This window comes from Lottia gigantea (assembly GCF_000327385.1).
Source record: "Lottia gigantea unplaced genomic scaffold LOTGIsca_58, whole genome shotgun sequence".
Classification (NCBI taxonomy): Eukaryota; Metazoa; Mollusca; class Gastropoda; family Lottiidae; genus Lottia; species Lottia gigantea.
Genome location: NW_008709979.1, coordinates 835,789 through 863,205, shown reverse-complemented (window position 1 = coordinate 863,205; position 27,417 = coordinate 835,789). Strand labels below are relative to the sequence as shown.

At 32.8% G+C, this 27,417-nt stretch overlaps 2 protein-coding genes across 2 annotated transcripts; both read left to right on the top strand.

Moving 5' to 3' along the window:
* Positions 1 to 17,020: 17,020 nt before the first annotated feature.
* On the top strand, positions 17,021 to 17,374 carry LOTGIDRAFT_127675 (hypothetical protein; the record flags this gene model as incomplete). The annotated part of the gene is made up of 1 exon (XM_009063503.1): positions 17,021 to 17,374. A coding segment is annotated over one exon (354 nt), but the record flags the coding sequence as incomplete, so codon positions are not given.
* Positions 17,375 to 22,364: 4,990 nt separating this feature from the next.
* On the top strand, positions 22,365 to 23,911 carry LOTGIDRAFT_235031 (hypothetical protein). The gene is made up of 2 exons (XM_009063502.1): positions 22,365 to 22,498; positions 22,643 to 23,911. The coding sequence occupies exon 2, from the start codon at positions 22,648 to 22,650 to the stop codon at positions 23,290 to 23,292; it is 645 nt and encodes a 214-aa protein (XP_009061750.1). The 5' UTR covers positions 22,365 to 22,498; positions 22,643 to 22,647; the 3' UTR covers positions 23,293 to 23,911.
* Positions 23,912 to 27,417: the final 3,506 nt, after the last annotated feature.

Here is a 27,417-nt window from a genome sequence, read left to right as displayed (position 1 = left end):
CGTAGAATCCAATATTTTCATTTTTGCCATAATAACATAGGTTCATTATTATTTCAAAGTCAAACTAACGCTCCAATTATTTATTATCAATTATCATAGTCAGTATAATTGGTAGAAATATGACCATTTTCAATTCGATATAGTGCTTTGTGACAGAACACGTCATTAAAAAAAGAATGGAAAGCTTTAAGCGAATGAATTAAAAGCTTTTAAATGTTTGATTTGATAGTAGATAATAACATGATTACAAAATTGCACAACAATTACAACTATCTGATAAATATTAACCTATTTCATATTTAATATGCTAAAAAAGATACTTTGATTTCTTTGACATTTCATTCCAACAATTATTTTTTCTCGTTTTTTTTACAATTATTTGTGACAAACCCTTTACTCCTGTAGGAAAAATACTTTGATGAAAATTGTATTTGGAAAATTGTAGAATCAGCTTCTTTAGCGTTTACTTCAAAAGTATTTCATATTTATAAATAAGGATTATACATTTACAGAAAATCTGTCAATCTGCTTTGGAAAGATTTTGCTGATATAATTATTTCCAGGTAAAAAAATATGAATCGGTGCTAGGTTTGAGCGCAGTCAAAATAAATCACATATTGTAACTTTGTTTAATCCATCGTAGTAACTACAGCTAATGCTAGGTTTACTGGAGGAACTCGAGATAACGCAGATGGACCGTAATTGCCGGGGATGCTTGCCCAAATTTTAAACTGTCAAAAAATTTACTTACGCAGCCAAGGCACACACGATGCGGATGAGAAACGCATATGACCGTAGTAAAACTATGCAAATTCTGTCAAGACCACGTGCAGCGTATCAGACCTTAGCAGAACCAAACGTACCGCAATGCTACGACCTGCAAAGCGTCACACATTGGGACGCACCCTTATTGAAACGTAACGAAACGGCTTTCGTTCACGGATACCGTGATAAACCATGAGGAAACTTAGGAACATAATAAAGCTTGGATAAATTAGATATAAACGAAATACCACAGCACAATACAGATAAATAATATTCAAATTTTGATTATTTGTTTCGTAGAAGGGTATAGGTAGACATATAGCCAATATTAAACTTTTGTTAATTTTGATACATTTTATTGTAGACAGATAGCTAATATTCAATATTTGATAACTTTGAGGCTTTGTGCCGTAGACAGATCGCTAATTTTCAACTTCTGGTAACATTGATATTTTGTATCCTAGACAGATAGTCAATATTCCACTTTTAGTAACTTTGACACGTTGTACCGTGGACAGGTAGCTAATATTCAACTTACGGCAACATTAGTACCTTGTACCGTGGACAGTTAGCTAATATTCAACTTAAGGCAACATTGATACATTGTACGGTAGACAGTTAGCTAATATTCAACTTAAGGCAACATTGATACCTTGTACCGTAGACAGTTAGCTAATATTCAACTTAAGGCAACATTGATACATTGTACCGTAGACAGTTAGCTAATATTCAACTTAAGGCAACATTGATACATTGTACCGTAGACAGTTAACTAATATTCCACTTAAGGCAACATTGATACCTTGTACCGTAGACAGTTAGCTAATATTCAACTTAAGGCAACATTGATACCTTATGCCGTGGACAGGTAACTAATATTCAACTTAAGGCAACATTGATACCTTGTACCGTAGACAGTTAGCTAAAATTCAACTTAAGGCAACATTGATACCTTATGCCGTAGACAGTAAGCTAATATGCAATTTACGGCAACATTAGTACCTTGTACCGTGGACAGGTAGCTAATATTCAACTTAAGGCAACATTAGTACCTTGTACCGTGGACAGTTAGCTAATATTCATCTTAAGGCAACATTGATACCTTGTACCGTGGACAGTTAGCTAATATTCAACTTATGGCAATACTGATACATTGTACCGTGGACAGTTAGCTAATATTCAACTTAAGGCAACATTGATACCTTGTACCGTAGACAGTTAGCTAATATTCAACTTATGGCAATATTGATACCTTGTACCGTAGACAGCTAATATTCAACTTAAGGCAATACTGATACATTGTACCGTAGACAGTTAGCTAATATTCAACTAAAGGCAACATTAGTACCTTGTACCGTGGACAGTTAGCTAATATTCAACTTAAGGCAACATTGATACCTTGTACCGTAGACAGTTAGCTAATATTCAACTTAAGGCAACATTGATACCTTGTACCGTAGACAGCTAATATTCATCTTAAGGCAATACTGATACATTGTACCGTAGACAGTTAGCTAATATTCAACTAAAGGCAACATTAGTACCTTGTACCATAGACACTAGACAGTTAGCTAATATTCAACTTTTGATATTTTGTAGTATTGCATTCAGGAAGTAAAGGCATGTTTCTACATGATTGACCAACAACAACATAATACAACAATCTTATGGATCTCTAGAGAGCAATTAACTTTTTTAAGATACTATGAATATTGTTTTCATTCAATATTATATGAAAAGGAAAATAAACTAGGAGAGATACAGAACCGATGTTAATAACAAACAAAGTTTTACGACTAAAGAGTAAAAATCTATATCAATATTAGTTGATGTCTTTACATACATCGTAGCTCAGATGTGTATATGTGTATAAAAATATTGCTTATTGGAAACTGTCCATGATTTACACTTTGGAACTAAATGTGTTCGAACTGAATGATACACAACACGACACAATACACAATAATGTCCACAAAACGTATCCACTTTTGTCTTTTATCTTTACCAATGAATTTCAATGTATATTTCTGTTCACAAAGAAAGAAAAAGTGTCCACATATCCAACCACATAATACATAAAGTACATTTTTTCCAATCGTTCTTACATAATGAATTTTCTGTTCCCATAAAAACATATAAAGAAAGGACAAAAGTTATCACATATCCAAATATATATGACAGGGCATTTTTGAGATAATAGAATTTCATTCATTCTTTAAAAGAAACGATTGGAAATTACATTAATTGTGGGATAAACAGCAGCATATCTAACCATTAAAACTTTATAGAAAAACAAACAATTTCTAAGCTTTAAAATATTATAGTGAAAATAATTATCATAGTTAAACATACAGTAGATAGTTCAACTTCAATTACTTACCACTAAACTGATAATTGAGCTAATTTTCCTCTATCTAACGTGCGATAATGTACTAGTATATATCCAACTGTTACAATATAAAAAAAACTACTAGAAAACACGTAGTTTCGGCACCATGGTACCAACAACTAGTAGTGTTCACTAACTAATACTAGTAATGGTACTAAAGTCTCCCGTATAATGATATAGCTGTCTTGACAATCCAATATTTTCAATCGTACCATCTATGTATGTATACTGGTGTATGTTGGTTTAAGTATATTCCCAGGACACGACACACACAACTTTACTGGTAGAATGCTCAAGCTATTTGGTTTGTTCAAACTCCCAAATAACACGTCTACTTCTGCTCCGTTGATACAATCCGACTATGCTGCCACGAAATAAATGATTTAGTCGTATATTGTGGACTGCACACACTAAACAAATGTAAACTTTCTGAGTAGGACTCAACTGTTTAAAGGTGCGAGAGTAAACCTAGATCTGGATACGCTCTTAACTAAATTGACCGTTTTCTTGAATAGGAGACACGGCTTGCATTGGCAATTCTAAAGTTGTGGGCAAAGTTTTATTTCATAACACAGAAACAACCGAAGATATTATTGCTACAAATCTTCGCATGAAAACTTATAACATGTTGCATTGGTTATAAACACGAGTTAAAGGATAATTTTTTTTACATTATACTCGACATTTTACAGTATTCATAGTTGTTGTTATTTGTAAGTAATAGGACTGATTATTCGCCAACCAGACATCCTTTGTAGACACGCAGTTCCGATACCCGATAAACTTCCATAATACATTTCAGAGATCACCGACTATCTTCACGGCTATTTAGACACGTTCACCCGACACAAAGCTCTGCTTAGATTAATCCTGAAGTCTGAGTTAATATCCTGAAATATCTCACCAAGTTTGATCAATGTTATCAATCGGTAACAATGGCTGATTTTAACCCATTTACTAGGAGTAAATTATGATGTATTTACTCTTACACAACAAATTCTTCTCTGTTCAGTTTCAATCAATCGCTTTCACGTCTTGTCAAATATTAGACACAATGCAACACATTACTAAGCACAACATACACCTCACCAATGACTATATAGCAATTTCAACTCTCTTCAAGAAACTTGGTTTATTCCAGATCATGTTTGCCTACAGAAAATCCTCATATTTGCGATCGCATTCAACACCACATTATATTACGAAATGTATTCACTCAAAATGTAACTTTAAGTTAAAAATTGATGTCACGCGATTTAGGTGGTAATATACATGTATATTATAATGTTATACATGTTGACGAGACTGAAATGAAAACGTTCACGCCTTATGATAAAGTATGCCAATAATATACATTTACCTCATCTCTTTTGATAGCTAACTATCTTGTTTTTGTTCTAACCTGGGTGGATTCCTCAAGAAAACAAAGCTACCTTGATTAATCAAAGAAATTCTTAAGCCCACATGTCTCTGCATGACATTGAGCTAGGTCCACACATACATACGAAATATTGTATGCAATGAGCAACCATTGATCTCAAATGTTGGAATATGACACCGATTTTGTGCACAATAGTGTGCGAAGATAACATTTTTAAGTATTGAAATCACTTTACTTTCAATTGTATTGAATGAATAAAACAAAATATTGGAAAATATGCTTGACTAGCAACGCACACTGAATTCAAGATGACAAGCTTCCATGCTTTATCACATGTATTCTTAAAGAAAAGTAGTCCGCTTAAGAAGTCCGCCTTTAAAATATAACATAGGTACTCACAGCTACAGCTAACTGTCAGAAAAAGGTCTTCACTCACCTAAGCCACAACCGTCAGACAATCAACATAAAAACCATTAAGCTGGAAAACGGATTTAAGGCATGAATGATGTGCACGATGCACGAAAATAGAATAAGCGAAAACAAGAGTTGTGGGTCCGGACAGCCACGATTAGCCTTTTCAATTTTCTACCAATTATCTCTCACCGGACACCATTGTTTTAAAAGAGGGACGACGGTGAGAATTGTGCAAGTGTAGTGCCTAGGTTTAAGAATTATACGGTCATCATTGCGATTTAAAAAGCTTTCTACAAATTGTTATCAAGTCATTTAAATCATTCACGAGTTTTCGTTAATTAAACTTACTTGAACTCGTCTTACTCTTTATAATGGCCTCTGGGTTTGATTCGCGTGATGATGGTCATATCTGAAGTATCAGGGATAAAGAAATAACATGCTTGACCAGAAACTTGTCATGAAATATATCATCAGCCGTATATGGAAATATATAATTAACACTATTTCTGAGATTGTCTATTTCCGAATACCACTGCCACTAACACGAAGCGTGATGAGAAGTAGTAGGGATACCTCTCACTTGAGGTTTATTCTATGGCGAAAGGAAAAATGAAATAAGCAATAAATTCACTGTACGATTCTAAGTATTCTCTCCAAGAAATGTGCAGGGTTGCAAACGCACAAATCATTGAAGTAAGGAATTGTTTTCAATGATAGCTGGTTTGTCAAAGGCATCACTGGGTGTACATCGGCCTATCCTGCAATCTATCTACCTACATGTCAGACGTGATGCCTTGTGATAAATTTACCTTTGTCTGAAGCACTCACATAATAATACTATTGGGTCATTAAATAGATTTTCAGGTTACATTATGCATTGGACATTGGATGCATATAAATCGATAATCATCGGTTATTAACAAATTGTAAATGGGCCATTTGTTGAATGATGCGCCATTTCAAACTGTACAAATTTACAATACAATTCCAGTTTCTCGGCAAATCGTTGTTTATCAGTGCGAAACCTAGAACTTACTTCAATTACTTAGAGAAATATTGCCATAATGTAAGCAGACACCTATCAGGTCAACAGGAACAATATTAAGGTTGACTTGCGATAATCCACAAATAATGTTTGGTCATAATCAAATCCATGTATACTAACATTATAAACACAGCATGTTTTAACAATACAAGTCAAGCATATCTCCTCAAACAAGATAACGTTATTCTAATTGGGTAGATCATATCCTGGGAAACTACAATTGGATATTTTCAATAGTTGGAATCAATGGTACTTTATATGGAAACAAATTATCAAAGAGTTGCGGATATTAGAATGATTGTATATAAATCTGCTGATAATGGTAAAAGTTTCTCAATGTTATTATCAATATTGAAATCAATTAGAAAACAGTAAAAATAATTTGAGATCAATGACGGTGCTGGAAGATCAATAGAATTTTTTATTGAATATCAATCGAAGTCTTTTCAATCACTCGATCTACTTGTACAAGATAAAAAGAGATATTAATTGATTTCCCATAAATATAGTTTTTTCTGGTTCCCCAACACACAAGGTCAGCGCTAGAGTCGGCAAATTAAATAGGGAATTTATTCATTGAACTTCAGCATGATTTCATCTTTTTATGCCGATTTTATAATTTAAATTTATCATACAAAATTCTTATTATACAGAATAGAGTAAATTTTTTACAATAACATTAATGTTCAGTGATCCACTAATTTAGTAATTTGCCGTCATCCCAGCAACAAAAGTACAATTATATTTGTCACTTGCGTATGAGTCATTAAACATCAAGCTTGCCTTCTATTTCCGACGATATGTCACATCAACAAAATAAAACAACTAACTGCCTCTATTTCAGCATGGAATGTCGGCTTTAGTACAGTCGGAAAAAATAGATCCTGTTTTATGGGGATTTTACACACCTCCGAAGGTGCGTTTTATAAAAACATATATTAAATTGCCTCTACGATGACTGTAAATTAGTGTTGGGCATCCCTTTTACTTTCGTTTTGTTAGTATCATGTGACCCTGTGAACTTTCAGATGCACAATGACCGGCGAGAGATTAGTTTCGTTAAAAAAAACTTTGATGGAACCACAGACATGACATAAATGATGTAGAGAGATAATGATGAAATTTCTGAACTACAAAAATATCCATCTTTCTGAATATATCTGGATTTAAAACCTCGCATCGTCGGAAGTGCGGAAAATTTCCACCAAACAGGGCCTAGTTGTTTTTGTCCAGCCGACAATTGTCAAAAAACCTATCAGAGGCTGGATGTTTCGGTCTGGTATATAGCAAACGTTAGAGCTAAAAGTTACCATCCACCATTTGCACTCACTTTTCATCTAATGTGCTTTGAGATCTTCATACATTAAAATCGATTTGGCATAAGTCAATACTAATTACCTTCCACACAATTCATGTTAACAATAGTGTCATATTTGAATAGAGTATTGTCAGAATGACAATAAGAAATATTAAACATGTATTACAAATCAAACTAACTGCTTAACTTTATCTAGAAATCTCAATCACATTTTAATTGTTATGGTTATCCAACGCTTATCCATAAAATAATTTAACTTTAATTGTTGAATTTATTCCTTCCAACTTTCTTTAATAATGAACTATGTCTAAACAATTATTTAACATTTGATCCAAAAATGTCCTTGTCTCATTTGCCTTGAACAGAATGGATTATATTTTAGTTTTTTAGACGCCAATCTGATGACCATAACATCCGCAAATCGTGACATTCCATAGATGTTTCTTTCGGGCATTTGAACTCGGAGATACAGACGAATAACCGATACTATTATAGTTTGATGAAAAAAATCCTAACTTAAAGATGGCACTATCTCTTGTCGACCAATGAGTATTGCTTGCTCGTATATTGTCCACTGTGTCATGACATTTATTAAGAGTTACAAATCTAAGTCTGTGTTAAGAAGAATTCTTACAGAATAAAATAACCATAATGATAAGTTTGATTTTCACATAATTAGGTCTCTTTCACGTTATAATTATCAGTATTGAAAAGAGGATTGATTTATAAATATTTACTGTATAATTATATCAGTTGATAATATACTGAGCTTGTCTCTAACACCGATTGTAATCAATGAAATTAATGAAGTATTAAAGTATTCCACTTACGACATGCACCAATTAGAACTCGCTGTCTTGAATCAGCAAGACTATTCAATAATCTTCGAGTATGTATTCATGTATTTATTTCCTTTAAACAATAATAACCTCTTAGACATGTCACGATTATTGATGATACACTTACAAATCTGAAGTCTCGAGAGTTGGTAATAATGTAATAGCAATATCGATAACAATGTACACAGCTTGCTGACAATTGCTTGTTGAACATAATGTAATCGCAAATTTCCAAAGCATCAATTTCTACAGGTATTCGATACAAATGTTAAAATAGTGTGGAAATGATCCTGCAAGTGATCTCTTTTGAGTACGTTGAACAAAACGCATAAAATCGCATGTTTAAAAAGAACAGCATTATGCCATTATGTCATTTAGACACGATCAAATTTTAGTATTTAACAATTTTTAACAAGTAGATGATCAAGTGTGATGGTGTACAATTGTTTGTTATAAAAACATGATGTACAGGTTAGGCAAGGGAAATATATAAAGTTTGATAGTGCATGTACTATGGTTGAAGAACTATGTTATAATGGTCTACAAATTTAACAAGGTTATATATAAAGTTTGATGGTTTACTATGGTTTTTCAAGAACTATCCTATAAAGTATATGGTGTACAGATTGAGCAAGGGCAATATATAAAGTTTGATGGTTTACTATGGTTGAGCAAGAACTATCCTATAAAGTATATGGTGTACAGATTGAGCAAGGGCAATATATAAAGTTTGATGGTTTACTATGGTTTTTCAAGAACTATCCTATAAAGTATATGGTGTACAGATTGAGCAAGGGCAATATATAAAGTTTGATGGTTTACTATGGTTTTTCAAGAACTATCCTATAAAGTATATGGTGTACAGATTGAGCAAGGGCAATATATAAAGTTTGATGGTTTACTATGGTTGGGCAAGAACTATCCTATAAAGTATATGGTGTTCAGATTGAGCAAGGGCAATATATAAAGTTTGATGGTTTACTATGGTTTTTCAAGAACTATCCTATAAAGTATATGGTGTACAGATTGAGCAAGGGCAATATATAAAGTTTGATGGTTTACTATGGTTAGGCAAGAACTATTTTATAAAGTATATGGTGTACAAATTTAGCAAGGCTATATATAAAGTTTGATGGTTTACAGGTTGAGCTAAGACAATCAATGGAGTAGAGATATATGTTTGATAGTGTACAGGTGAGGCCCTTAAAAGGTATAATGTTTGATGGTGTACAGGTTGAACAAGAACAAAAGTAAGATTCTTTGGTGTAAAGTTTTGGCAAGAACATTATCAAGTTGGACAAGGTAAATATATAAAGTTTGATCATGTACAGGTAGATTTTTTCAAGAACTATCCTATAAAGTATATGACGTACAAATTTAGCAAGGCAATATATAAAGTTTGATGGTTTACTATGGTTTTTCAAGAACTATCCTATAAAGTATATGGTGTACAAATTTAGCAAGGCAATATATAAAGTTTGATGGTTTACTATGGTTTTTCAAGAACTATCCTATAAAGTATATGGTGTACAGATTGAGCAAGGGCAATATATAAAGTTTGATGGTTTACTATGGTTTTTCAAGAACTATCCTATAAAGTATATGGTGTTCAGATTAAGCAAGGGCAATATATAAAGTTTGATGGTTTACTATGGTTGAGCAAGAACTATCCTATAAAGTATATGGTGTACAGATTGAGCAAGGGCAATATATAAAGTTTGATGGTTTACTATGGTTTTTCAAGAACTATCCTATAAAGTATATGGTGTACAGATTGAGCAAGGGCAATATATAAAGTTTGATGGTTTACTATGGTTTTTCAAGAACTATCCTATAAAGTATATGGTGTACAGATTTAGCAAGGGCAATATATAAAGTTCGATGGTTTACTATGGTTGGGCAAGAACTATCCTATAAAGTATATGGTGTACAAATTGAGCAAGGCAATATATAAAGTTTGATGGTTTACTATGGTTTTTCAAGAACTATCCTATAAAGTATATGGTGTACAGATTGAGCAAGGGCAATATATAAAGTTTGATGGTTTACTATGGTTAGGCAAGAACTATTTTATAAAGTATATGGTGTACAAATTTAGCAAGGCTATATATAAAGTTTGATGGTTTACAGGTTGAGCTAAGACAATCAATGGAGTAGAGATATATGTTTGATAGTGTACAGGTGAGGCCCTTAAAAGGTATAATGTTTGATGGTGTACAGGTTGAACAAGAACAAAAGTAAGATTCTTTGGTGTAAAGTTTTGGCAAGAACATTATCAAGTTGGACAAGGTAAATATGTAAAGTTTGATCATGTACAGGTCGGGGAAGGTATAAATATAAATTTTGAAAGTTTACAGGTTGGGAATGGTAGGTTGTTAATTTTGATGTAAAGTTTCAACAAGAACAAGATCAAGTTGGATAACAAATACGTGCTAATAACACACAAAAGTGAATACGTAATAGATGCTTTTACTGATGTACTGATCAAGAACCACATTTGATAACCATCGGACTTGACAATAGAACAAACATGACAGTCTGATAACGAACATGAGAACAGCCTTACCACGCTATCAGACATCAGACTATTTGTATTAGACTGTCCGTATATCAACAAGACATTGTTTACAGTAAACCATGTCTCAATCACTTGCTTAATTGGTTTGATCAGTTTGCTTAGTTGGGATTTTAATTGGCAGTGGGTAAACAGGATAGTCTATTACATCTTACACATTTCAAATAATACCAGTCAAATCGATAAACTCATAACTCACAAGTTTATTGGCACAAATTTCAATCGAACCAATCTTGTCTACTGTAATTTTCTAGTGATTTGAAATGTGAGGTATCACATAAACAAACCAAGTCAGTTTGATTGAAATATTGTATCAGTTATGTACAATGTCTTTATGATTTGGAACCTGGACAAGGTACCATTTTCATTTAGTTCAACCTAAGACAATAAAAAGCGACTATTTTCATACTGTTAAACAGGTTTCATTTAACATTCATCTTCAGAATTGGTTGAACGTTAAGTAGATCTATATTAAAATACGCTAAAAAAAAGTTGATATAGATTCTTAAGTCTAAATTTATCAAGATATACCATCAGACAGAAAACCACTATAAATGCCAATCAAATTATAAAATTCTCAACTCTTAGAACTCTCTGAACTAATTTCATTTCCTTCTCATATTTTCTCTTGGGTTTAATATTTTAACGTTTATTGAATGTATGTGTAGATTATATGCATACACTGAATAACTTTTTGAATGACACAGGCAAAATGAACTGATGTTAATGGTATTTAGACGAAAACAATTCTGTATGATGGATGTAGGTATTTCAAAATGTAATTAACCTTAAATCACAATCATATACAGCTTGTACATGATTATTAGTAGCAATAAAATATCTTAAATTTCAATTCTCAATTGTGATGGTCATAAATACCAGTATAAAAATATATTTATTTCGATAGTTGTGTTGAATAAGTTTAATCAAAATCTTGGAACACACAGCCTTGAATAGTATTGAAATTCCCCGTGGGATATATACATCTTAGATAAGGAATCTTTAATTATTTATTCCCCAATCTAATCACGGAATCACGTCATGGAAAGCATGTATATTTCACATGAATGTATACAAAAGGCAAGATGTCTCCGAATTAATATATTCCTAATCATTATGGTAAGTAAATTCCGAGAACATCACACGTCATAGAGACATAGCCTGGTCCCTTTTGTTTCAATACAGTAAGATTTTTTATCAAATACAGTTAATGATGTCCTTGAACTAATTTACTTGTCAAGAAAAGACGGTCAAATTTAAAAAGTGTCTCTTGAAGCTTATCTTAGTTTATTATAAGCTTGCTGTTAATTAAACTCTTGAGAATTAATACTCGAAGTAAAAAAGAAAACTGTCGTGATACTAAAGAACAAGTCGAAATGAAATGTAATGAATGGAGTTTTACGTCCTACTTTTCTACACCTTGTGGGCTAATGAAGACGGGCAACGACAAGTAAGGTTGAAATGAGGGAAATTTTGCCAGGACAGCGGCCTTAGCCTGCTCTTTTTCGATTTCCAACTGCCGATGGAACTTTAACGTGCACAACCTGTAGCCTCAGTTTATTGTCCCATCCGTACGACTAGACGCTTTTTCCATGCCAGTGCCTCTCACCTGCATCACAGACAGGGGGAAACCGGGTTGAAAAATCCGAAGGTATTATCTCGACCTATGCCGGGATTGAACCCTGGACCTTCAGGTTAGCGAGCAAGCGTCTATCTCACTGAGCCGCCGCGGCACCAAAGAACATGTCTCATATTTACTGTTAGTGTAATAAGTCATAAACACAGTGAAATGATCAATATATTCTCCTGTATTGAAGAGGATTTTTCAGAAATTAATCACACGAATTGATGTTGTAAATAACTATTTCTGTCAATAAGAAGTTTTTCACTGAAGAAAACGATATGTTAAGGAGATCTGGCCTGTTTTTCGCTCAATTTCCACATTCTACTCTCATCAATAAAAAGCTGCTACAAGCTTCTTGAAACCTAATCGTGCAAACATAATAAAATAAAAGAAGTTGTTTGTAGATTGAACGTTTCACCAACTGCTGGCTGCAAGACTGGCGAAGTCACAATTTCTGTTTTTTCCATTTACAATAATTTTCATCAACTTTAAACAAATCATTCTCTCCATTAAGCATGTGAGTCTCCTATATACAATTATTTTGACATTCTTAATAACGAGACGAGGAGAGAATAGACATAATATGAAAAATGGTAGAATTATACAGGTTAAGTGATTGTTAGTATTTCAGTGGAAATTTAATTATATCTACAATGTAGGCGACAATGTGTTATTGGTTGTCTGGAATTTGTCAATTTGTAACAAGGAAGTTGCTATGTCGTGTGACACATACATAGTTGTACTGGTCCGGTCTGGAATGTTATTTGGACAACAATAATAGCAATTGCTGGATCTGCCAGAGAATACCAGAAAATTCACTTCTCTTGTTTACAGCTAAGTTCTTGGCAGAACAGTTGCATAAATCATCTGTCGAAGACCATTGTTTAAAAATTATGTTTAATTTTGTGAATTACTTTAACAGGAAAGAAATATTTGAAGACTTGACCTTATTCATGCTAATTTGATTAAAATTGCTGCATGGTTTGCCAATCTTCTCATTTATTTCACTAACGCCCTTTGTTTTGTTGATGTCGGAAACGATAAAATGACAGATGCAGCTCTCTAATTTCATCTGCAGGTTATTTGTACAAGGGGTTTAAACAGAACTGTGGTCATCAAGAACAAGTTGGTTAAATGCGGTACAGGAAATTCAAATCAGCACGATGGTCTTATGGCGTATATCAGCTTGTTATGACATAATTAGCTTTATAGTATCACCATATATTTTTTGCTCTCACATACTAGCTTTCGTTTTTCAATTCCAAAGACACTACCGGCAAACATTCAAAAGTGTTTGCTGCTAATGACTATAAGTTTGGCTATTAATGTCTGAGCAAATTTTGAAATTTTGAATTTTTACCATTTCTTTTATGAACATTGGAATAGCAGCCAAAAAATAGTACTGTTAGTCTTAGAATGTCTTTGCGTTGATAAAAATGTAAATATATCTCCAAAATTTTGTTCTTAGAGATGACATTTCTTTTTTATCAACGCAAAGACATTCTTAGACTAATAGTACTATTTTGATGCTGAAATTCCAATTCTCTTAAGAAAATCTAGAAAAATATTCAAAAAACTTTTGCTGTTCTCAGACAATAATCTTACTTCTATTGTCACATTTAAAACGTTTTATGTAATTAAACAAATTACTTATGTAGTTATTGATTTAACAACAACGACAAAAAAAAAAACAAAAAAAAACAATAAAAGCTATAACCAGCAACTGTGTGTGGTTTATGTTTCTTATTTAGTTTATGTTTTGCAGTGTATTCATCATAACATGCATTTAGACCAGCTGGTAAAATGAAGACGCACATCTTATTGATAATTATAAATATAAACATTTATATTCAATATACAAGTTTTCACGCCTTTGAATGTTTTCTATAATTAATGGAATACATGTTTGTTAAATAAACACAGTGTCAAATTAAAACCTTGTTAAATATTTTTGTTGTTGAATTGAACAAATGAATTAGTTACACATTAGCACACATGTTAAAGATAAGTATTGCTATAATGTTCCTATGAGTAATACATATCATGTAAACAGTGTCTCTTTCCCAATCCGAAGTCATATTTACAAGGCAATTCTCTGAAATAAGTATCATGTTATTATATTATGTTCTTATACTGAGGACATTATACAGTCTAGGTTCACGGATTATTACATTGTTATAAATTTATAATAACATCCGGTCATTTTGTTATCTTTTCTATCCGAAGCCGGAATATGAGAAATTTATTCATCTAATCTAGAGGGTAAGTGTTAATTTACAATGGATAAACATGCTTACCCTTTTCCTTACACCAGGCCATTTATAACTGTAGCTTTAATAAATAACTTGCGACATTTCGGCGATGGTTTTTTCGTCTTTATCAAGTTATGACTAGACACAACTACATGTATATATATAAAAATAACTTTATTAAATAACTTGCGACGATTGGATCGTTGAGTAATAATGATGAAAGTATCCTGGTCAAAGTTTTTATTTTATTAAATTAATTTTTATCCATATAATCGTGTCCACTTATCTGTTCTCAAAATGTTAAATGTCATTCTAGGAAGAGAAGTCGGTTTATATTGTGATGTATGTTATCTTTTATCTTGCTGTATGATGATATATAATTTATAAAGTATATTATAAGGATATAGTAGAAAGAATGTTATAGATTGTTTATGATGATCAAAATAGAGTGATAATTGTATATACCAGACAGAATAGGTTATAAAGAACCTCACTTTATGAAATATATACAACATCATAAATTATACTTCTTACTGTTTCGAACTCTTTCTTACCATTGAGCATGAAGAAGAAAATGAAAACGTTTCGTTTCGAATTTCACTTAACTTATGATTTGTGTAATTTAACTTTCTGGGCCATTTGAAAATTCCAACATAAATTTCGTTTTATCTTCTTCAGCTGATGAATTAAAGTCAACAATATGAAAAATGACACAGCAATGCTCATTATTCATTCTTTTAACTCTCTTGTATGCATCTTTTAAACTGTCAGTATTTTTTGCTCCAGCGATTGAAGAGATAATCATATGTAAGATAAAGATAAAAATAGATATCTTCTCGACATTATCACAACCTGTATATTATGCTATCAAGCTCATCTGAAACAAATTCAGTTTTGGTTTGAAAGACTGAAGTCAGCAAAGTACATAAAATTCCCTTGGTAGAATGTCGTTAAATTTCTCACATATTCCTTGGTTTGTCTATCAATCAACAAGCCTTGTATGTTAGAAGATGTGTGAAACTGGCTGTCAGTGGAATATCTCACATTACACCTTACAAAGCATTCCTCTGATAAGTAAAATAAACATGTTTAGTGTAGAAACATGAGATTTAAGGATAGGAGTGTCGAGATCAAGAAGTAAGGAGTCAGAGAAAATTGCTTTTTTGCAGCTTTTATTCATCTACACACTATGATGCTGATAAGGTAACATTGAGTGAACATTTTCACATCGTTGTTGCTATCTTCTTTGCGTCAACCATTATTTGTGCCTGGCGATGAGTTTAAGGTCGGTCTTCATGAAGGAACTTTCCCGGAGATTCAAAAGTACGCAGTGCGGCATGAAAGTGTAACAGTTATCCTTGTGATAAGAACGCTTATCCAGTTATAATGGCCATTGGTCTTTGTTCTAAGCCTATTAAGAAATATATGAGATATATGATATACCTTTCTTCAATACCAAATGATTGATGTTTTGGGAGGTTAAGTGTAATGGTTGGCTCAATATCATACATTATTGTGCTGTTATTAATGGCTATATTCCAAGTAGATCTGGAATTCAAAAGAGCTCAAGGATAAAAAGGATCAACTTTAGGCAGCAATTTTAGACTCTACGCATTAGATATATATTATGATAGCAATTAGTAAACATCGAAGGAGTCTTGTATAAGTTCTCAGTTTAGCAATATGCCATATAATGTATATTTATAATATGTACTATGGGAAATTTCAGAAGTGAAGAATTTAATAATCATTAATTTTTGAATTTAGAAAAAAGAAATTTTACTATCCATCAAGATTGGTCTATATGTTACCGTTATATAGGCCAGTCGACTTCATTTGATTTCGAGGTGAATCGATTGTACTTTCGAACACTAAATATGCGCCGCGTTATTTTTAGTTTCAGTAACTTCTCGCCTACATATTGGCATGGTTTTATACTGAAATAGAAAGTAAAAAAAGGAAGTAAGTATAAAAGAAAGAATGAAATTGACCAGAAACAACAAGTGAGATACAGTCTGCTGTTGATTTATAGGAGGTATTGTGGTGTACTTATTTCTGTGATTTCAATTAAATCTACATTAGATTACTTCTGTACATGTCTTATACACATTAAACCATACTACGAAATTAGCAGTTAATTAGTTAAAATGTGGTTTACTATTAAATTTCTAATGGAAGTTCAAAATTCAACAGTTTTTTTTTCCTTCAGATATGATTTAATTCCAACGAATTGTTGAATTCGGTAAACAATTCAGCAAGACTGTAAGACTGCAAGATAGCAAGACTGCAAGATTTGAATTGTGCTCGACAACAGCTACGAAAGTGAAAAGACTATTGCAAGACGAAACTTGTGAAGATAAAGTTATTTTGAGTTAAAATAAGACAAAATCACATTGCCATTAACAACTTTCAAAAGTCTCTACTTTCACAATGCCTTTAACAAATAAACAAATCTCTACTTTCACAATGCCTTTAACAAATAGACAAATCTCTACTTTCACAGTGCCTTTAACAAATAAACAAATCTCTACTTTCACAATTCCTTTAGCAAATAAACAAATCTCTACTTTCACAGTGCCTTTAACAAATAAACAAATCTCTACTTTCACAATGCCTTTAGCAAATAAACAAATTTCTACTTTCACAATGCCTTTAACAAATAAACAAATCTCTACTTTCACAATGCCTTTAACAAATAAACAAATCTCTACTTTCACAATGCCTTTAACAAATAAACAAATCTCTACTTTCACAATGCCTTTAACAACTTAACAAATCTCTACTTTCACAGTGCCTTTAACAACTTAACAAATCTCTACTTTCACAATGCCTTTAACAACTTAATAAATCTCTACTTTCACAGTGCCTTTAGCAACTTAACAAATCTCTACTTTCACAATGCCTTTAACTACTTAACAAATCTCTACTTTCACAGTGCCTTTAACAACTTAACAAATCTCTACTTTCACAATGCCTTTAAAAACTTAACAAATCTCTACTTTCACAGTGCTTTTAACAACTTAACAAATCTCTACTTTCACAATGCCTTTAACAACTTAACAAATCTCTACTTTCACAATGCCTTTAACAACTTAACAAATCTCTACTTTCAAATTGCCTTTAACATCTTAACAAATCTCGATTTTCACAATGCCTTTATCAACTTTACAAATCTCTACTTTTCACTACAACAATGGCTTTAACAACTTGGCAAATCTCTACTTTCCCAATGCCTTTAACAACTTAACAAATATCTACTTTCACAATGCCTTTAACAACTTTACAAATCTCGATTTTCACAATGCCTTTATCAACTTTACAAATCTCTACTTTCACAATGCCTTTAACAACTTTACAAATCTCGATTTTCACAATGCCTTTAACAACTTTACAAATCTCTACTTTTCACTACAACAACTTTTTGCAATCACAATGCCTTTATTACCAACAAATCTCAACTTTCACAATGCTATTACTAATGTAACAAATCTCTACTTTAGACAATGCCTTTTATTAAACAATTTGGATTAGAATGATGCAATAATAATTCATGCGTGGCTATAATGTCGATATATATTGAACGTATCCCATATTATATTCATTGTAGATATTATCCATTACAGCACCAATAAACAAGTACACCCCGTGGATTAATAACCTGAATTCCTGTTGATTTAGATTGCGTGTTAATCTTTAATTTCATGCATTTTGAATAATGTCTATGAAACAAATCGATATCATTGTCATTGAATGACATTCTTTGTTATCTAAACCAACCTTATAGAAACAACCATGACATTTTTAATAGTGAATGCATGAATGAGAATAATTATTATCATTATATCAGTAAAACACATTCTTGTAATCACTATCAGTAAAATCATAACACAGGGAGCAATTTTTAACATTATGATTAATGATTCATTATCTGATCGACTTTATTCTATCGAAATGCAATAAAATAACCATGTGAATCTAAAACATGCCGTTTTCCTTGGTACAATAAACCGCCGAAGTCAAACGTTGTACATGATAAATATTCAAAACTAACAAAATTCTCTATTGCACTATTTTGGAAAACAGTGGAAAACGTTACCGTTATCAATTACCATTGCATATTGTTGAAATTTAATACGTTGTGATATCACCCACTACCTATATCTATAAAATACGTTGTGATACCACCCAGTACTAATATCTATGAAACACCCTCCAGAAATTTTCTGGGATATCTAAGTATCTCTTCGACAGCTTTCTTGATCATGGTATTGGCATAAATATGTTATTGTAACATTTACAAAAACGTCGTTAAGGTTAGACCTTTTTGGATTGTTTCTCAGATGAAAGCTTGAGCCACTCTAAAAGACTGTTAATAGTTTATTGAAGCGTATGATTCAAATATACAAAAAAAATGTATTGCAACACCCAGATATTATGTGACCATGTTAACAAATATGATACAGAGGCAATCCTGAAATATATGAAATAAGAATGTCCTATATACCATTCTGGTGAGATGCATGTCTACGATCTACGGCACAAGGAAATCATGTATAACCAATTGTAAAACATGTTTGGGAATTGAGCAAAGGTAACAAGTCATTGTTTTTTTACTCTGTTACGAGAGCACCTCAGACTAATATTGTCTAGGATCGGCATTTTCTTTTTGCACCAAGCACTGTTATGAAAAAAGAGTGGTTGCCTAATCGTCGCATATGCCACAAAACTGTCTTTAATCGACTTACAGTTGATGCCGAGATGCCGGGAACGTAAGGATAGATGATGTATTAGATAGTAAATAGGTCCTTAAGAGTAACCGCACATATTCTGTCACACCCAGTGTCCCGTTGATTCAACTTACTATCTTTACAACTAGGTACCACACAATAAGGCTGGTATTGGTAACCACGCTAGCTAATTTTGCCTTTGTATTTTCATTTGAACGCCACCTCATTGCCTGAGCGCCCCCACTTGTGACCCGTGGCGCTTCCGCCTATGATCAATTTCAACACTAGTGCCAATAGTCATAAAGGTTGCTTTTGAAATTTCTTACAACTTTTGAGGCAATACTAATTATTTGAGTTATTACGTAATTAAATTTTATTTTGTAGCATTAAATAAATAAGCAGTTTATTCACATATTTTTACATGAAGTTTGTTTTCAGTAAAAGAGCATGAAATACTGTTATCGTCTTACACCAATACGATTTTTGTTTATTAAAAGTGACCGAGGCATGAAGAAATGTCAATCAAGAACAGCTGTATGGAAGTAGTTGAAAGAAATCCAGTGACAGCTAGGAAATAAAACGTCTAAACCAGAATAGCATTCACTGTTCAACATGGAACTTTTGCCCTAGGCCAGTTTATCTAAAAGGTGAATTAAGATAATTGATTTCTGTTTGAGGAGAACTAGCCTTTGCCATTTGTACAGTTATAATATTGCGAAGACGAAGTATTGTTCTATGTGTTCTGACCATGTCTAGACTTTAAATTGGAATTTAACTATACACTTGACAATGCTGTTATTGATGTTAGCTTAATTATAATTTAATTAAACTAATTCTTGTCCACTTGCAATTTTAAACAGCAATCATTTGTTCCTGTTATGTTATTTTTTTAAGTGCGATAATAGTTTCAATATAACAATGCACTATATAGTATATAGGCAGTGCTGTTCCAGCGTACAATTTAATCCTGCTCAAAAGAATATATCGTCTTTTCACTACTCCTTTATATGAAATACATAATAGAATTTTTTTTTAAACTTAACTTTGAAATCGTTTCATAAAAATAATAATCAGTGAACCTGATACACTCTTCCTGTGTTTGTCCTGTGAATTGTCACAACGCATGCCTGAAAAAATGTCTAGAAACTAAATGTTAAACATCGCTCCCATGTGTATATTTTTATTAAATGCAATTCATATGAAAAATAAGCATTGTAATTTTGAGCAAATATCCCAATCACAATTAAATAATCGATGAAAATATGAAAACGTTGATCACCTCCAAACAAGAGCATGACATGATATTTGGATAAAGAGGAAAACGGATTCTTTAACAAGAAATATTGAGATGTTTATAAATATTTGATGACTCACTTGGCTAGAAGACTATCTGTTCGCTTAATACAAATAACCTAGTAATTATTTTTATCGTAAAGTCCTAATAGGTATGGCAGACATAATTATTCTTATAATATGTCACATAAAAAAAGCTATGAGTCTTTTGACTCTCTGTTCTCGTAATCCAAGGCTAAATATCTACAAGAGGACATTATTGAAATAAATATTAAGATAAATCATAAAGCAATGCTTTAAAAGCGGAAGCAGGTCGTTCTGATAATATACAGTTAAGAAACATTAAATAGTGTGTGGGATAACAGTCAGTAATGCTATGGAAGATGTGTGGGTTAACAGTCAGTATTGCTTTGGATGATAATGATGCATAATGGGATTATCATTGGGTGAGTTATTACTTTATCTGGTGTCAGATCACAATATACCAGTTTCAGACCACTTATTCCAATGTCTCAATGAAGTATTTGTTCCACTATAGGCCTGTATATTTGGGGTAAATCAAACACTCTCATCCCCCGAATATATGGATTTTCTTTTTGACAAGGAATTTCATAGCTGTCATGGATAAAATTTGTGGTTGCGATAAGCCCCTTTTTGTGATTTACCCTTTTTTAAATATATATCTATAAATTCAAGCGATATTTACTGATTGATTACAAACTGTCCAGTAGTAATATGTCACCTTGGTTATAAATGGGATACATTAATCTTTGTTGACCCTGAACATATTAAAAGACAAAGTTTCCTTGTGATTTATTGTGGTTAATAGTCTAATACTTGTCTGAAGAATGGAAGAAATTAATGGACAAATGGCACTAATAGATGGTTGACCCAAAGACTGAACGTCTAATTTATAGAACTTTACCATTTGTTTTATATTAGTATGACATTATTATTATTGTGTGAAGTCGGTTGTCCGAAAATATTCTCTATTACTTTTTCGATAGGAAATTTTCAACAGCTGTTTTCAAGTTTCGAACAAAAGTAGTTCGACAGTGAAAGGGAGGTAAAATGTTAAATGTTGCCGATTTAGACCGCAATTGTATAAACTTCGCACTTTGTTCTGTAACAAATGCATCATTTAAACAGTTAACTTTATTGATTATTGGAAATTGCTTTTCCTTGATGTCGTTTTTGGGGATATTATTTTATTTATCAAAAAATTGTTTCTGCCAACATTTTTGAATTTGTCTGCATCATTTTGATTGCATTTAACATTTCGAGTTTGAAAATGTACCATAACAATACTTGAAACACAAACAAAAATAAAGACCTATTTATTTAGCAGAAATCATTCATTATCAAATTCAAATACGGAAAAAAATTATGTTCTTCCACTATTGGTTGATGAATTATCCAATCATTTTTATCTATTTTACAAATCTTCAATGTTGAAGTAGGAAATGTTATAAATAAACTTATACGCCTATAATAATCACTTAAGGCTATTATGCTATACATATAATTATCTGTACCCATAATATAGTGAGTGAAACATACAATTTATAATTGTATAATTTTGAAAGTATGAAAGGTGACAGAGTCTCTTTAAAAGGGTTCGTTCAATATTACACAAGTCTTAGTGTAAATCTGGTATGATATCATCTACAGCTTAACGTTAACCAGATTAATATAAATACTAATAAATAGTGGACAAGGCTAGAGTCAAATCAGTAGATCTCATTTAATGTAAGAAGGCAGAGGTTTTTTATCTATGTATTCGGTTTAACTTTTTGTAGTAAAACACGCCGTATTGTAGAAGTATGTGAAGGATGGCTGTAAAGTTTTAGGACTAACTTTGCAAGACAAATATCAGGTCGATGGTTTTCATTTATTTATCTACACAGCAAACGTTTGTTTCAATCCGATTGAAGTATACAACTTAAAGTAAGAACTCATTTACGTCCATAATGGATATGCGTTAGATTATGGAAAATCATTACCATTTCAGAACATCCAGACATCATGACGTCAACAAGTAACAGTTCGCCACTAGGATGGAGGACGTCCAGCAACTTACATCATCTAAGGAGAGTCAAACCTTCCCAACATACCGGAATGCATGTCAACTTACATAGAAATTTGAATCCAAGGTTTCTACCAAAGGGACAACCGAAACAACCGTCAAATTTAACACCCAGGGTAGCTGAAAATATTGTATACAGACAACGTGTTAGAGGCAGATTAACAGGGTTACCTAAACCAGATAAAGAATTCTATTTGATTAAAGTTCAACCGTGTGATGATGTGGACTCATCTAGACATAGTAGCAGTAGCAGTAGCAGTAGCAGAAGCAGTAGCAGTAGCAGCAGCAGCAGCAGCAGCAGCAGCAGCAGCAGTGATTCTAGTAGTGATAGTAGCAGCAGTAGTAGTCATGATACTAGCAGCGAAAATGGTGATGGTGGTAAGAGTGGTAGCAATGGTTCTCTCGATAGATATTGTGATATTGATAATGATAATGATGATGACTATTATTATGAAGATGTTCAATCGTTATACTCAGAAAACAGAAGACGCCAATATAATCAACAAATTATTGACAATGTTGTAGAGCGATTGTATCCTTCTAAACGCTATGCACGGAAATATGTTACGAGAACGCCAAATTAGACATAATTTCATAAACTTTGAAAATGATTTATGGACATCTGACATCTCGATGATTGTACAACATCCAGAACATTCAAAAGAAACTCATACATCATGTATTTGTATGAAAGTCTTTTTTATGATATTTAATTTTACATTTTAGTGTATGTCAACTCGGCATCCCTTTCGAAGAGACCATAAAGCTAACTATTATTTGGTATATTTATTATGTTACATAAACTTTGTCTCCGCAAACATGCGCATCTGGTTCATAAATGAAATTCTAATATCTGTACTTAAGACTTAAGTGTACTTAGTCGAAATTCCTGAGCTAAAATATTTTGCTATTTTCCGATATTATTATTGATATTTGCACAATCTTCTTACAGTATACGCATTGTCAATATTAGTTAAATTGATTAAAGAAGGTTAATAATAGAAAAGAATGTATGTTGAATGTTGAAAATGGAAGATAATTATTGACCACTGATCCAGTCAGTAGGTTTTGACTTTTATTTACAATAAAATATTTTAAGAATACTAAAATTTTAGTAGGTCATTTTTCCAATTTTAACATCACGACTAGTAATTGCCTATTAATATTACTGTACTCTTAATAAATTTATTTTCGTGTTTCTTCAATAAGTATTTCCTTGAATTATCATAATGCCCACGGACATACAATTTTTCAATATAAACAATTGCGCATACCAGTGGGTATTAAGAACCATCTTGAATTTTACAGGCATGATGAAGTGTAGTTGGTTTATTCAAATTGGATTATTCATTTCGCATCTGATGTGCGGAAGATGTAAACGCTTTTAAAAGCCGCATCCACGTTTACTGTTGGAAATACTGCTTTACAATCACAAATACGTTATCCAGAAATATTTTACCTCCAAACAAGATAGATGTTCTAATTGGAAATGAAACGTTATCATCTACGTTTCGACTAAAAACAACTTCTACTGTTGTCTCTAGATTTAACTACCTTTTCATGGACCAAAAGAAATCTCGACTAGTGCCCTCCCATGTTGTAAAACGTAAGTAGAATGCTCTCATTATGCCGTTTCTATATGAGGTGTACCTCTTCCAAATGATATATACGTCTAAAAATTTTATGGGCACAAACCCTTTGTAATTGTCATCCTTCGATAAGCCTTACTAAAGTTATGCAAAATCTGGGTATATAGATATTGTGGTGAAATCTTTTCAGGAAATTAAACAGAGATTAATCGATTAATGTTGACCGTAATGTTTTTACTTCCCATCAGACAGTTTATTGTTACTATGATAAAATTTGTTATGGCTATCATATCATCTGCTTTTAAGCCAAGAAGTACGAGAAATACACGGGAGGTGAGAGGGTTCCCAACCATGGTCAATTTAACTGTAACACTGTACTTACATATCCGACCAAATTTACACTATTTTCAGAAAGTGTTTTATTTGTTTTTGTAGAAAAATGGACATTACGCAGCCCATGGAAGTCACTTCCTACACTGGCGAATCATACACTGTCAAACAATATCCCAATTGTTATCAGCTTCTTCACACAGGAGTGTGTGAAACGTAAGTTCTTCTTAACCAATCTCATAGTGTGTAGGTGTCGAACTCCCTACTTTCTACTCACAACAGCATTTCTGTTTTGACCATTTGCTCTTATATATAATTGTTCGGATGGGACAATAAACCGCGGCCTCGTGTGCCACAGACTTTGCACGTTAAAGCCCCGCCCCCCCCCCCCCCCGAAAAAGAGCAGGCTAATGCCGATATCCTGGCAAAATTTCCCTCATTGCACTCTGCATGGCGTTGCCCGTTTCCATTAGCCCATTTGGTGCAGAAAAGTAGGACGTAAAACTACTACATTTTTCCAGATATCAATTTTCTTATCATCTGGTCATTATTATTTGTATTATAATGAGGGTGGCAGCTGTCAAAATGGTGCAGGTGTCTGTGTACAACGTTATCTCTATGTGTGGGTTTTGGTTCAAAGTAATTCAGGAACTGTAGATTTCTTTGCACCATGTGAGGTACCCAGTTTTTGTGATTGTGCTCCTTTATGAGTCCTACATTCTGCTTTGTAATATTTGTTTGATTAATTGTGTAAAAGCGAAGAGAAAGATCAGAATCTCAACTTTGGCATCCCCTTAAAAATATCTTCGTAACGTGCAAATAAAATCAAAATATCGCCACCTTTGTGATCAACGATTTGGTAAAGATTATTCTGAATCATTCTTCCGATATTGTTTAGTAGGCATACTCGTAATCTTGGTACTATAAATTGAAATTGCTATATTTAGTGTATCCAAATGAGAGCGATGGAAGACAGCGTCCAATACTCTTTAATCCTGATCTATTTAGTCGATGCTCTTGTCAGTTATTAGCCTAGTAAATGTTGGTCTCTTCACTTTATTTACCAACATCTCACAAAGTCCTTTGTCATAACAAATCAGAGCCGGTACTTACACCCTGTTAAACTATTGTATATAAGATTCGTCGAAAAAACCTGTCTTATATCACGCTATCAATGCGCAACTGGTGATCTCTACGATGTGAGGGCACCTTAAAAGATGCTAATTTGTTTCTCAAATCGTCATGTCACATCAATTATTATTCCCTATAACTATTATATTGTTTTGCAATAACCATCACCATGGGAAACGACAACAGTCCAACTGTTTCGAATCCGGTTTTTGTTCAGAATTAAAAGACCTTTTTGCAACAGTTTCCGAACTATATTATACAATTTCAGTGTTTATTAGGGGTTACATTACTTCACCACGGTATATCTACACTGTACAGTTTTCTAAAACTTTTAATTAAAATCACTATATACATTATTCATGCTAAACCAAATGACAGAAATAAAAGTGATTCTATATGCTGTATACATTTGCACATTTATTTGTTAGTGACACGTCTGTGAAATAAATATGTAGTTCTAATTGAAAGTACGTGTACATTCCTTACCACAACCAAGAAAATATGACTCCAAGATCTCTAATAACCCCGTAACTCCGGACTTCGACCATGTGCGATCTTATGGCGACTGGAAATGTACTTGGACGTGGTCAATCGCGAGGAAAACTAGAGAAAAGTCTCTAAAAAATTGCAAACTTAATAACAGTCGACCTAATACCGCGACTTATGCGACCACATTGCGTTATAGAGTTTTTATCACATGTGTTAGATCGACAAATGTTGGCGCTTGCTGCGCACATATCCAAAATAAACGCCGTGATTCTGCGATTAGTGGCGACAATTGCACGATGTTTGGCGTGTCCTACACACTCAACACGCTCTTGAGTCTATCGAGAGTAACGAATATATATTCTGTAATAGCCCCGTGACGTGCGTCGTAACATCTCCATAAACGCTTTCAAAATAAAATGGGACTTCTTATCTCTCGCGTTCTTCAGATTTGCCTGCAAATTAGAGGTCAATTCCTATTGCATACGAATGTTGATCATTCGCTTTGGCATGCTTCAATGCAATTTGAAGTTAATGCCGCTGTCGATTTTTTTTTCTCGCAATCGCAAAGATTGTTCGCAGGGCCAAGTACCACATGGTATCAGACAATCACAGCTCCTATTGATAAAATGTTAGTATGTTTTGGTCATTCCCATTAGTCATTTGTCGATCATTTGGATCACATATTGTATTGTTCTTTATCTTTTAGCCAATATGCGGAGTGAAATATTTCAGTGATGTAGAAAAAAACGACATTAAAAATAAATGTGTTCGTAAAATTCACAGCAAAAATAATAAGCAACAGTCACAATTAAAATCTTTGTTTTGAAGCCTGGTTAAATTACGCTGCGACTATGTAAATATTGCATGCAAATTTTCGCGGTCGGCAGTCGCTGTGACGCTCTGTCGATTCCTTTTCATTCAAACTTCCTAATTCGGTTATCAGCGGTTCCATATATAACACAGAAGCGTATATAAACATAACCTGCATAATTTTGTGTTATTGTAGTGTTTCGTAGGTAGGGGAAGGTAGAGTTCTATCAAGTGATTCATAAGGACCAGTTTCTAGTTGTACATTCTCATATGAAGGTCTGGTAGTTTCTGTATTATCTGAAAATCTTACAATTCTTTCATTTAATTTATTTCGTTCTTGTCTGAAAATAAACCCGCAAC